Consider the following 11,081-nt stretch of genomic DNA (forward strand, 5'->3'; position numbering starts at 1 on the left):
AAGACAAATGGCAGGGCATACCCCAGTTTTATTCTCAAAGCATATAGGGGTATGTCCTGCCATTTGTTTTTTGGGCATCCGCCACAAAGTTTCGTCTAGTGGTTAAGGTGCTGGGCTAGAAACCAGGAGGCTGTGAGTTTTAGTTTCACCTTGGGCATGACAGCCAGCTGGGTGACCTTGGGCCAGTCCCTCTCTCTCAGCCCAACTCACCTCACCTCACAGGGTTGTCGTGGGGAAGATGTCGTGCTGTTTGTTTTTTGGCCATCCGCCACGAAATAACACTGGCCATGCAGATTCTGATTTCTGAGCAGTTGGGAATCCTAATTTTATTGGGTATGGCTGGACTGGTGTGGTGTTAAATGAGGAAGCCCCACGTTCACAGATGAAGACAAGGCCCTTGGGAAGTCTAGCAATGTATTTCATTTCCCCAAACCACTGGAGATTTCCAATATAGCTTTTTACTTGGACTGTCTTCCCACAAATAGGTGCAAGCAGGAAGTAGATGGACTGAACAAATTGCGTAAATTGCTATTTAAAGTTTAAAGCATGTTTCTATGTACTGGTTTCCCTGGGCCATTAGACCCAACCCAAAATCTTGAGATGATGCAGGAACTAATTGAAACAACGCAAGCACATTTTCTCCCAGAGGTCTGTATAAACTCTGTGTGCCAAATAAGGGAGAACAATGCCAAATGCGTCTGGTAAATTAGCCGTAATTCATTCTGTTTATCACTGGGAAGGATTCAAACAATGCATGTCAGAACTGTTTCCCAAAAGAATGATACAACCAGAACAATATTTAAATTTATTTTTAGTTTCCTTTTGTTGGAATATGATTCGCCTCTAGTTTTGCAGGTAATCTCTTTGCCCTTCTATCAAAATAGACATTAAACTGGGATAAATTTTTTGGAGGTCTCACATCCAGACATTTGGGGGCCATGTTCTGCCCTGAGGCTGGGCACCGTTCTTTGACACAGCTAGGCGCTGCTCACTCATGTCTCAAGCTGTGATCCTCTAACTCAGCATTTCTCAACCTTGACAACTTTAAGATGTGTGGACTTAAACTCCCAGAATCCCCCAGACAGCATGCTGTCTGGGGGATTCTGGGAGTAGAAGTCCACACATCTTAAAGTTGTCAAGGTTGAGAAACACTGCTCTAAGTTGAGGGTGGGCCATCTGGCTTGCAAACTAGAAGCCCCTAACACTGAATGTTGACACCGTAACTGGGAAAGGGCGCTATCACACCATAAATTAGCTTCTGCTGTAAACGGATGTGATGTGCACCTTTATGGGAAGCAATAAACAAATATATTAAATAATGATTAAGGGAGCTATAGTTGATTGCCTAAGCCACAGTTTGGGAACCCCATTAATCATGATATGGTTGGATTGCTTTTGACTTTAATGGGTTAAGTGTATCCAGGTAACGGTAGCATAATAAACCACAGTTAATTATGGCTTAGTAAAGTATGTGAATTAGAGCCATCTCACTTTGGTTAAAACATATTTTTGAAACTCTTAAGTTTCAAGTCCAGCTTGACTCCCAGTGACTTTGGGAATGAAGCCAAGTCATTAATTTGTCATTGCTTTCTCGAGGGATGTTGTTGAGCCTTCCCAATTTACATGAGATTTCCTAGCGGTCTCCCATCCAAGTAATAATCAGGTCCAACCTTATGTATCTTTTGGAGATCAGCCAGAGTCAGTCAGGTGCTGTCACCTAGGTGAACTTTTTAACTAGAGGAACCCTGAAATTGATTTCTGGTGACTTCATGCACATGACCTGAAGTTTTCTTGGCAACAGAAATGGTTGTTATGTATTTCTTAGAAGCAAGTCAATCTAGAAAATTACATGTACCCATTCCCATTGCAGCAGTGGGGAAAAAAGAAAGATGAAACTGTCCATTTTACTAAAATAGTTTTATTACTATTATCTATAAATTTGTTTTTTGTTCTATATACATATACATTTACATATAGGAAGAATGAGAAGACTATAGAGAAATAAAGATCTTTTAGCCAGGAACATACATCCTAGAGGAAAGAAACTTCACAACTGGAATTTTAGCTGGAAAAGGGAAAGGGTAAAAATTCCCACTGCTGAGAGTCGTGGAGGAATTTGTAAAGAGCATAACCAGTATTAAACACTGGGACGAGAGAGAAAGCAAAGTTTTTAACAATGGATGGTATAATTCTATGTGAGAACTCAACATTAAAAGGGGATGGAGTACTATTGAGAAAGGAACAGTGTCAGTGAATGGACAATAAACTGTCCAAGTATTTCAACACTGAGGACCAGTTTCTTAACATTCAGTATTATTTAGAGCAGTGCTTCTCAACCTCAACCACTTTAAGATGTGTGGACTTCAACTCCCAGAACTCCCTAACCAGCATGCTATAGGAAACCCAAACTTAAGCAAACTGCTAAAATTCATCTTAGCGGTGGGTTCGCTCTGTATTTTAGAAGCCCACCGAATTGCACTTCCCACTGGAGCTTACACTCAAGTGCACAACCACACTTCTCTTTTCCACATTCAGGGGACAAAGCATTGTGCACCAAAGAGGAAGAGCAAAAATCTGCCTCCCAAAGGGCGGCAACCACCCCTCTCTGCTTTCCCGGCCTTGCCAAGGAGATTAGACCAGATCGGCTGCCCAGTCTACAATCTGGTCCCCCACATCGCCTATGGGATTATGGGAGCTGTAGTTCCAGAGGAAACCAGATTCGGAGAAGCTGATTGAAAGAAACTGGTCAGTTTTACAGCCATGAAGTGTGCAGTGGAAAACCTTGAGCTGTGAGAACACACCATTCAGGGTTCTCCCCTAAGTTGAAAAGAGATATCTTCTCCCCTCCTGGAACATATTAATAAACTGGGACAATACACAATGCACACAATGTTTGGTTCATCCCCCACGCAAGGTTAGTTTGTGACTTCAGAATTGTTTTACACAACTGTAAGATTTATAGTTGTCCCCATAGCATATACACATAATTCTTCATTGAAAGCACAAGGTACTTGTTAGATTGCTTATGTTGTTACTCTGACCTTCTTTCCTAATATTCCTAATCTGAGGAGACAGTTTTCTTTGACTTATTCTTTCAGCCAGGCTTGTTGTAAGACATGATAACCACTGGGCGAACCACAACTATGAACTCTGCTTATGGTTCAATGGCTGCAACACCCTTAACCTAGTTATTAAATTGACCCATTTTCTTGCTTGGCACATGAAATCAAACCATAAGCTAACCCAAACAGGCTGGATTTGCACAGCAGGGTAAGATACAAGCAAACTAGGTTAAAACAAACCAAGTTCAGTATATTGTCCGATGGTAACTGCTCGATCTGCAACTGACCTGGAGGTTAAAGGTGCAGGGTGTTCCTATCTGACACTTTGGATGGACTCAAGGGAATGGATGAATTCATCCAACCCATGCTTCAGTTAAACACGGGGTAGCGTGCTGCGCCCTCCACATTTCCAGCTCTGAAGCGGTCAAATGTGGAGGGAGGGGCATTTTCAGACAGGGTACTTCTTAGCCAACAGGACCAGGTCCTTTTCACATCGGTTGACCCAGTCTCGGAAGAGGTGGCAAAGGTAGTACCCTGTGAGTTTCATAATGAAGCTGTTGTCAGTCTCTGGAGGCTTAGCTGACACGGATGGACCTGGCACGATGCCCAGGGAAGACATGATGGATTTAAGGTTATTTTCCAGACCCAGGCAGTGCAGGCACGAAGATTCAAGCTGACGATGCAATTCTGCTTGAGATGAATTCAGTTCCATCTGCTGGCGTTTCACGTTGGCCAAGTACACCGGCAAATTGGAGAAGGCCGAGGTGTTCTGCCGGAGCCTCTCAGCGTCCGGGAGGCCCAGCCAGCCTGGGGTAGACAGGGCTGGCAACGGGAGCCCTGGAAAGGGCTGAATGGTTGGGTTGAAATCGGGATCTCCGAAAGGCTTCCCCTGGAGAAGCAGCTAAAAGCAGAAAGAGGCAAGGCCATCAGTTCCTTGGAAGCTGGATTCTTGGATCTTTGGAAAGCGATGGGCGCCTTCTCGTTATGACCAAATTATCCCACCCTTCCTCCAAGGAGCACTGAGTGGGTGGGGGCCAGTGAATGAGACTGTTGCATTTACTCTTCTTGACCCGTTTTATTAGACAGTGTTAGGTTTGGCCGCGATAGTGGATTTGGCCCACAGTCACCCAGTGAGTGTGGGGCAGGGGGAGGTTGAGAGGGAAATACAATCCAACAGATTACACATTTTTGTCTGAGATGCTGAAAAGCAAGAGGGAGTAACAAGCTGGCTCCGTGCATCTGCTATGGTACTACAACTTTTACTTGGCAGTGTCCACACTTGCTCTGAGAAAATGCCCAGGTCCTTCATTCAGCTGATTCAGACCATTATCATTTTGCAGGGACCAAAGTCCCATCTCCTCTTCCACCCTGGAAGCGCGGCAAATTAAGTAAAATGCATCGCGCCCCCCACCCCATAGGCAGAGGCCCACCACACCCACTATCAATCTGCTCCACTTATATTCAGGACTCACTCACATAGTTTGACAGCAGTTGTCCTGAGCTGACTTGCATGTTGAGCGTCAGATTGTGTGTCCTTTCAATCTCGAGGGCTATTTCTTGTTGGGAGCGAGAACACCCGGAGCACATCAGCAAATCCACTGTGGACAGGAGTGGGTGGAATATAAGATGCAAGAACTAGTAGTTAGACATTCAAATACCCGTATCAGTGTTTCTCAGCCTTGGCAACTTTAAGCTGTGTGGACTTCAACTCCCAGAATTCCCCAGCCAGCTTAAAGTTGCCAAGGTTGAGAAACACTGACCTACAGTATATGAATAATACCACACAAGTTATCCTGCTTTTCTTGCAGACAATAGAACCTAGATGGTTCGGTCTTATGACGGTGCTGAAAAAAATGACTTGCAACTGGTTCTCGCATGTACGACCGTCACAGTGTCCCGCTGTCATGTGATTGTGATTCGGGCACTTGGCAACCAGTTCGTGTTTATGACCTTTGCAGCGTCCCGCTGTTGTGCGATCGCCATTTTCGACCTTCCCAGCCAGCTTCCAGCAACCAAAATAATGGGGAACTGCATGATTTGCTAATGACCACATGGTTGACTTAATGACCATGTGATTCACTTAGTGCCCATGGTGATTTGCTAAATGTCCGCTGCAAAAAAGGTCGTAAAATTGGGTTGGATTCACTTAACGGCCACATTGCTTAGTGACCAAAATTCCAGTCCCAATTGTGGTCATTAAGTGAGGACTACCTGTACCAATATTGTCAGGCCTGGGGACCCCGGACTGCTTTGGAGCCAATCAAGTGGCTGATATGAATGTTTTTGCTGCCGCTGGGGGGAGCCTATTGTGTTTTTATGGTTTTTAATCCTGTAAACTGCCCGGAGTCACCGTGTGTGAGTTGGGTGGACTTATACATTTGTTTAATCTATCAATTAATTAATTAAATAAGATGCCTGAAATTAGCTGAGGTCCAAAAGGTTCTCCAGAGACGGCATATGGAATCGTGAAGCAATGCAATCATGCCGAAGTTCCCAGTCCCAGAAAATCCGTGGGCCAGATCTCTTGCAAATCGCAGCTGTTGTTAAATACAGATCTCTGTCACCCGTCACCTAGTGTGCTCTTGGGTTCAAAGTCGTAAAAATAAAATCCAGCCGGGTAGAAAACTCCTGGCCTTTTGTGTGGCTGCATCTTCAAAAGAAATGCTAAAAGCTTTCTTTCCCCTTAGGGATTTGTATTTTGTGCCACGCAGATGTAACTGGAGTTGCCTGTAAAGGCTTTTAAAACAGAGACTTTAACCTTCTCTGTTTTGGAACGTACTCTCCTTCCCATGAACTGCGAGCCGCTTGGACACACCTGTAGTTTTCAGCACAATTTTTTTTTTTAAACTTTAGTATCTGTGTTCAAGGAAAGGACTTTGAAACTGCAGGGTTATTAGAAGGACCAGGAATAATATACAAAGCATGTTGAATTTTCTGACACTTGCTAAATACAGAACGGAGGGTGCTCTTTCACTGACCGCCGGATATCCTAGCAGCTATCGTCTGGGCCCGAGGCTTCTAAAATAGCACGGATGAGGAACTTCTGTTGACAGCCTGTTGAGAGCCACCCTCTGAAAGCAGGCAGCAAGCAGCAGGATCCCAACTAACCCATCTCGGCGTGCAAAACAGGGAAAACTCTGGGGCTTTGCTGTTAAGTTTCACTCTGTTTTTTGATCTCTCAGTGGAAAAACCAAAGGGGTTGCAGGAGCACCGCACAGATCATATTAATGCATTGCCATTTGCTTTCTTGAGCCTTGAATTGGCTGGACAAGAACCTCCATCATTCCAGACAGCAAGGCCATGATACACAGTACCTGGGGGACCAAGTTGGAGAAAGCTGACCTATACAACAGCAAAAACCCAAGAGACTTCTCTTACTTCCTTATTACTTCCACTGAGATAATTTCCATGCAAATCGCTTTACCCAACAAACACTAGCCAAGCTCCTAAAGTTTCCTAGAAGGTCTTCCTTTTAAGATTATTCTACTGGATTGCCAATCTCAAGGCAGCCTTGTGTGGTTTGGAAGAGCTCAAAATCCCTACGAGGGAACGTGGGTTACTTGGAATAATTGCAGGAGGAGAACTCGTTATGGTAGCCCCAAAGCAGAAGGAATTTTATTTCACTTTACATTTTTATTCTCTATTTATATTTATTGTATTTATAATTGTACTGAATTTTAAATTTTGTTTTATTGTAAACCGCCCAGAGTCCCTCCTTCGGGGGGAGATGGGCGGTGATAAAATTTGATTGATAGATAGATAGATAGATAGATAGATAGATAGATAGATAAAATAAATCTAGTAGCAACTTTTCAGACTAACACAATTTATTAAAAGCATAAGCTTTTGTGAGCTACACTCACTTCATCAGCTGGCATATCATGGTTGTATGTGTCTTTCCCAGATACCTGGAGGAAGAAACTTGGGGGACCAAGTGGTGCAACTTTTTATATAACTCTTACTTTACTTGATAGAAATTTTGCCCATCCCACCTACCACAGTCCTTTCTTATGGTTTCTGTTCTCCTTGTGGAAGAAGATGCCCAGGACAATCAAGACACAGATGTGGCATCTTCCCATCAGAAAGGTTAAGAGCCTGGAATCTAATAGCCCTTTTAGAAGAGTTAGAACTGCACCTCCCAGAATTCCTAGCTGGTATGGAATTCTGGGAATTATAGCCCAGTATATCTGGAAAGTGCCCGGTTGAAGAAAGCTGAGACAGCAGGTTATAAAAACGGAGAATGGAATGAAGAGTGAGAAAAAAGTGAAGATGATTGCCAAAGGGGGGAAGAAAGATCTATCAGATAGTTTCTAAATATAAATAAATGGAGCTTCTATATTCAAAAGCAGTACACCAGATTCTGGGAGTCAAGCAACACAAGGGCCGATGCTTCCTTCAGGCAAAGCACCTGGCTGCCACGAAGACACAGAAAACAAGACCAGGGACGTACCTTTGGTCGGATGAAGGAGAAACCCACGTGTGCTCAATTGCCCTGCTGTTTTATCTGGAAATACCAAATCTTCTACCTGGCCATTCTAAATGCAAATCATGCACTCCTGTGCCAGGCATCCTAAATGCCAAGCAGAAAATGTCTTTTGAAGGTTACCGTCCAAGATCAATGATTAACTCCAGCTTCAGGTTCAAGGTGTGAGATCACCAGACACTTACATTTCTTGATCTTTGTCAAGAGGGGGTGTTGGAGGTAGAAAGGAAGGATAAAGAGCAGAAAATTCCAGAGGTTTTGCAATGAAGGCAATTGTCTGGACAGAGGACATGAAGAGCCAAAAGGGATGGGCAGAATACACACACACACACACACACACACAACATTCAGGTAATAAAAAACTGCCCAAAAGAACCAGGAAGGAGAGGATCTGCTTTCCCAGGAAGCCCAAGCTTTCCCCACATCAAGTATGTTGGGCCAGGACTCCCATCATCCCCAGCGGGCATTGGTCACACTGACCGAATTTTATGGGATCACAACAAAGTACAAATCAGAGGCAGCAGCTTAGGAAAACCTCTGTTCTCAGATGCTGCAGTTGTGGGAGAAGGGTTTTCCAAGGCTGGGCTCGTATATGTCTATCTTAGTTTTAATTCCACTTTTAAGGAATTGGTGTTCTCTGCCACAAATATTGGGAATTGCTCTCTCAACCCCAAGATAGAGATGGCTGTTCCAAGAAGAAGCAACACTGTTGTCCCCAGGGCTCTAAATATACAGAGTCTCCTTGACTGCCCACTTTTCTGCCCTTTCCCCAAAATGTACTCTGCGCATGAAGGGCAAGTCTGCACAAGTCCAACCTTTCTCTATTCCTTTCCTTCCAACCCCTTCCAAAATGGGAACTGGCAGCCCAGATTCTGGCTGGTCATGAGTTGTACTGGCCAGATTGAGAAAAAAATCTGATTTTTCTGAGAAAAGATCACAGAGTTAAGGTGGGATACATACGTCCTCCCCTACTTTCCCATTAGACCAGTGTTTCTCAGCCCCTGAAACTTGAGGATGTGTGGACTTCAACTCCCAGAATTCCACACATCTTCAAGTTCCCAAGGTTGAGAAACACTGCATTAGCCTCACAACATACCTGCAAGGTAAGTTAGAGACCAGATGAACCAAAGTGATCCAGGCTGACTCAGGATCTGAGCTCAGCTGTTGCTGTTCAAATCCAGCTGTCCAGCTACAAAATGCTTGACGCCCAAGACACCCCTCCTGAGATACCAGTCTCAATCTTGCTTTTAAAATTATACAAGCTGTCTTTAAGTGTTACAGATTGGGGACTGTCCTACTCTGTTCTCTGTCCAGAGGTTGCCAACTGATCCAGAAACTGCCAAGCCTGTTCTTGCACCTTTAAGAGAAGAAGCTAGTAAATCAAGCTTGGGTATCAAGATGCCATGATCCCGATGATGTCTGCAGACAGAAGGCAATGGACACATTCCAGCAATACAGAATGGCAGCCTCACATTCTTGGGGTACAAATTTTGTTTGATTTCTATCCCACCTTTTAATCAGGATGGGATACAGGGCACTCCCTCCTATTTTCCCCACAACAAGCCTGGCCCAAAGTCAACTAGGGAGTTTCTGTATGGGTCTTCCCATGCTTTCTAACACCCTTACCACTACACCACACTGCTCAAGTCACTCCGGGCAGATTAGAGCAGCCATGATAGACAGCACCAATTTCTCTATGCCTCTGAGGATGTTTGGCAATCCTGAGAGCTGGGCAGGGAATACTTATCATAGTCAACCATTTCTCATTTCACAGTCGTGCAACACTATCAAAGTACGGAGTTCTTAGGCTGTAAGCTCCCAAGAACGATGCAAAATTCCTTAGCAAAAGGAGATTTAGTTATTTTGCACAGGGAGGGTTTTTTTTAATAGCCAAGGCTTATAAAGTTTTCCAGCGGCAGTGTGAAGTGCTCAGACTGCCATTACCTTACCTAGAGCTCTGCAAATTAGCTAACATTAAATTTTTACTGCAGCAGGGAAACTGGGAAACTGAGATAATAGCTCCCCTAAGGTAACCCAATAATAATCATGGGGTTAGGAGGAGGATTTGACCCTGAGACTCTTGATGTTGGAAGGAAGGAAGGAAGGAAGGAAGGAAGGAAGGAAGGAAGGAAGGAAGGAAGGAAGGAAGGAAGGAAGGAAAACAGCTCTCAAAAAAAAAAGAAAAACCTCTCATTTCCCACGACTTTGTAAGTACCAATGTGGCTGGCTACTTGGCGGTCTCTGCCATGCAAAACCAGCCCGGGTGCTTTGTTTGCAACCCAATGAGTTGTGGAAAATGCAGGCAATTGGATCAGTTCAGGAAACCACGCTTCAATTAAGCACCAGTTAGCAGGTCGTGTGAATCCGGCCCCACAGCTGTCAGAAGCGCCCTTGCAGCCTCCAGTCATTCTTCCCTTCCAATTGGTTTTCCACCTCGTCTTGCCAGCCGAACAGGAATCGACAACGGTCGACCGGGGAAAACTTCGCCCGGTAAGACCCAGCTGCCGTTAAAGGCGCGCGAGACCCCCCTGCCGCCCACCTCGCTGCCTCCGCAGCTCCCCGGCCCGCTCCGCTTTCAGCCCCTTCGCTCCCTTTGTCCGGATTCGCCGCCGCCGCGCAACCTGAGCCTTCCGTGACCTGCTGGGATCGCGCCGAGCCGGCGTGCGTGGCGCTGGCTAGGACACCGCGCGACGTCCACCTTGGAGGGGCTGTCCCATTGCGGCTTATTCGCTCTCCCAGCCTCAGGCAAGCCGCCGCCACCGCTCGGCGCGGGATGGAAGCGCTCCAGACCCGCGAACAGCGGCGGGCAAACGCGAGGTCCTTTTTAATCCTTTAAACCGAACCTCCCTTCGAGTGGGAACTTGGAGAGTCCAAGGAGAACTTGGGGAAAGCACGTGCTTTTCCTCTCCCCCCCCGCCCCCGCTTTTCCGGACTTCGCCGTACCTGACAGCACTTCCATCCTACGACCCTATCCTGCGCCGATCCCCGCCACTTGTTGCTCGCCCCCTTCCTCGCCGGACCTTTTATAACCTCTGGCCACGCCCCCTGTCCCCGCGTCGGCCCGGGACTGAAGATTCCAGGAGGCTGAGGTCACCTCCCGCCCGCCTCCTGCTGGGCCCGGAGGCTGCACCGGCGACTGGCCTTTCATCTCTCCACCCGCGCTGGGCAGTGGTGTGCGGCTCGCCTGAGGGACGGAGAAGGGGTGCCCTGGATAGATCCAGGGGGTCGGCTGGTGGGGCAGTTTCACTTCCTCTCCAGGAGAGAAAGGAAATTGTTCATTTTATTTATTTGTTGAAAACCTGAAACCCGCCCAACAGTTGAAGCTCCCTTAGGGCGGGGGGGGTTTGCAATAACACACACTAAAAAAAAAGGAGTAAAAACATGTAGGACGGAATCGAATATAAACACCATATAAACTAGGCGGCAGCACAGCGGTCTTTCAAAAATTAAACCGGCATGAATTCAAATGCATTTAAAATCCAATTTAAAAGCGGGGGGGGGGGGTGTGGAATAGAAAGGTCTTTGCCTGGTGGTGA

At 45.9% G+C, this 11,081-nt stretch overlaps 1 protein-coding gene across 1 annotated transcript; it reads right to left on the minus strand.

Annotated features, from left to right (window-relative positions):
• Positions 1–1,902: 1,902 nt before the first annotated feature.
• On the minus strand, positions 1,903–10,585 carry CTF1 (cardiotrophin 1). The gene is made up of 3 exons (XM_063301443.1): positions 10,489–10,585; positions 4,539–4,660; positions 1,903–3,963 (listed from the first exon to the last, which is right to left on the minus strand). The coding sequence occupies exons 1-3, from the start codon at positions 10,502–10,504 to the stop codon at positions 3,511–3,513; spliced, it is 591 nt and encodes a 196-aa protein (XP_063157513.1). The 5' UTR covers positions 10,505–10,585; the 3' UTR covers positions 1,903–3,510.
• Positions 10,586–11,081: the final 496 nt, after the last annotated feature.

This window comes from Candoia aspera, chromosome 4, assembly GCF_035149785.1.
Source record: "Candoia aspera isolate rCanAsp1 chromosome 4, rCanAsp1.hap2, whole genome shotgun sequence".
Taxonomy (NCBI): Eukaryota; Metazoa; Chordata; class Lepidosauria; order Squamata; family Boidae; genus Candoia; species Candoia aspera.

Coding starts and splice junctions, on each gene's coding strand:
- CTF1 (XM_063301443.1), bottom strand. Junction 3,964..4,538: donor GACAACTGCTGTCAAACTAT/GTGAGTGAGTCC, acceptor TTCTGCTTTTAG/CTGCTTCTCCAGGGGAAGCC.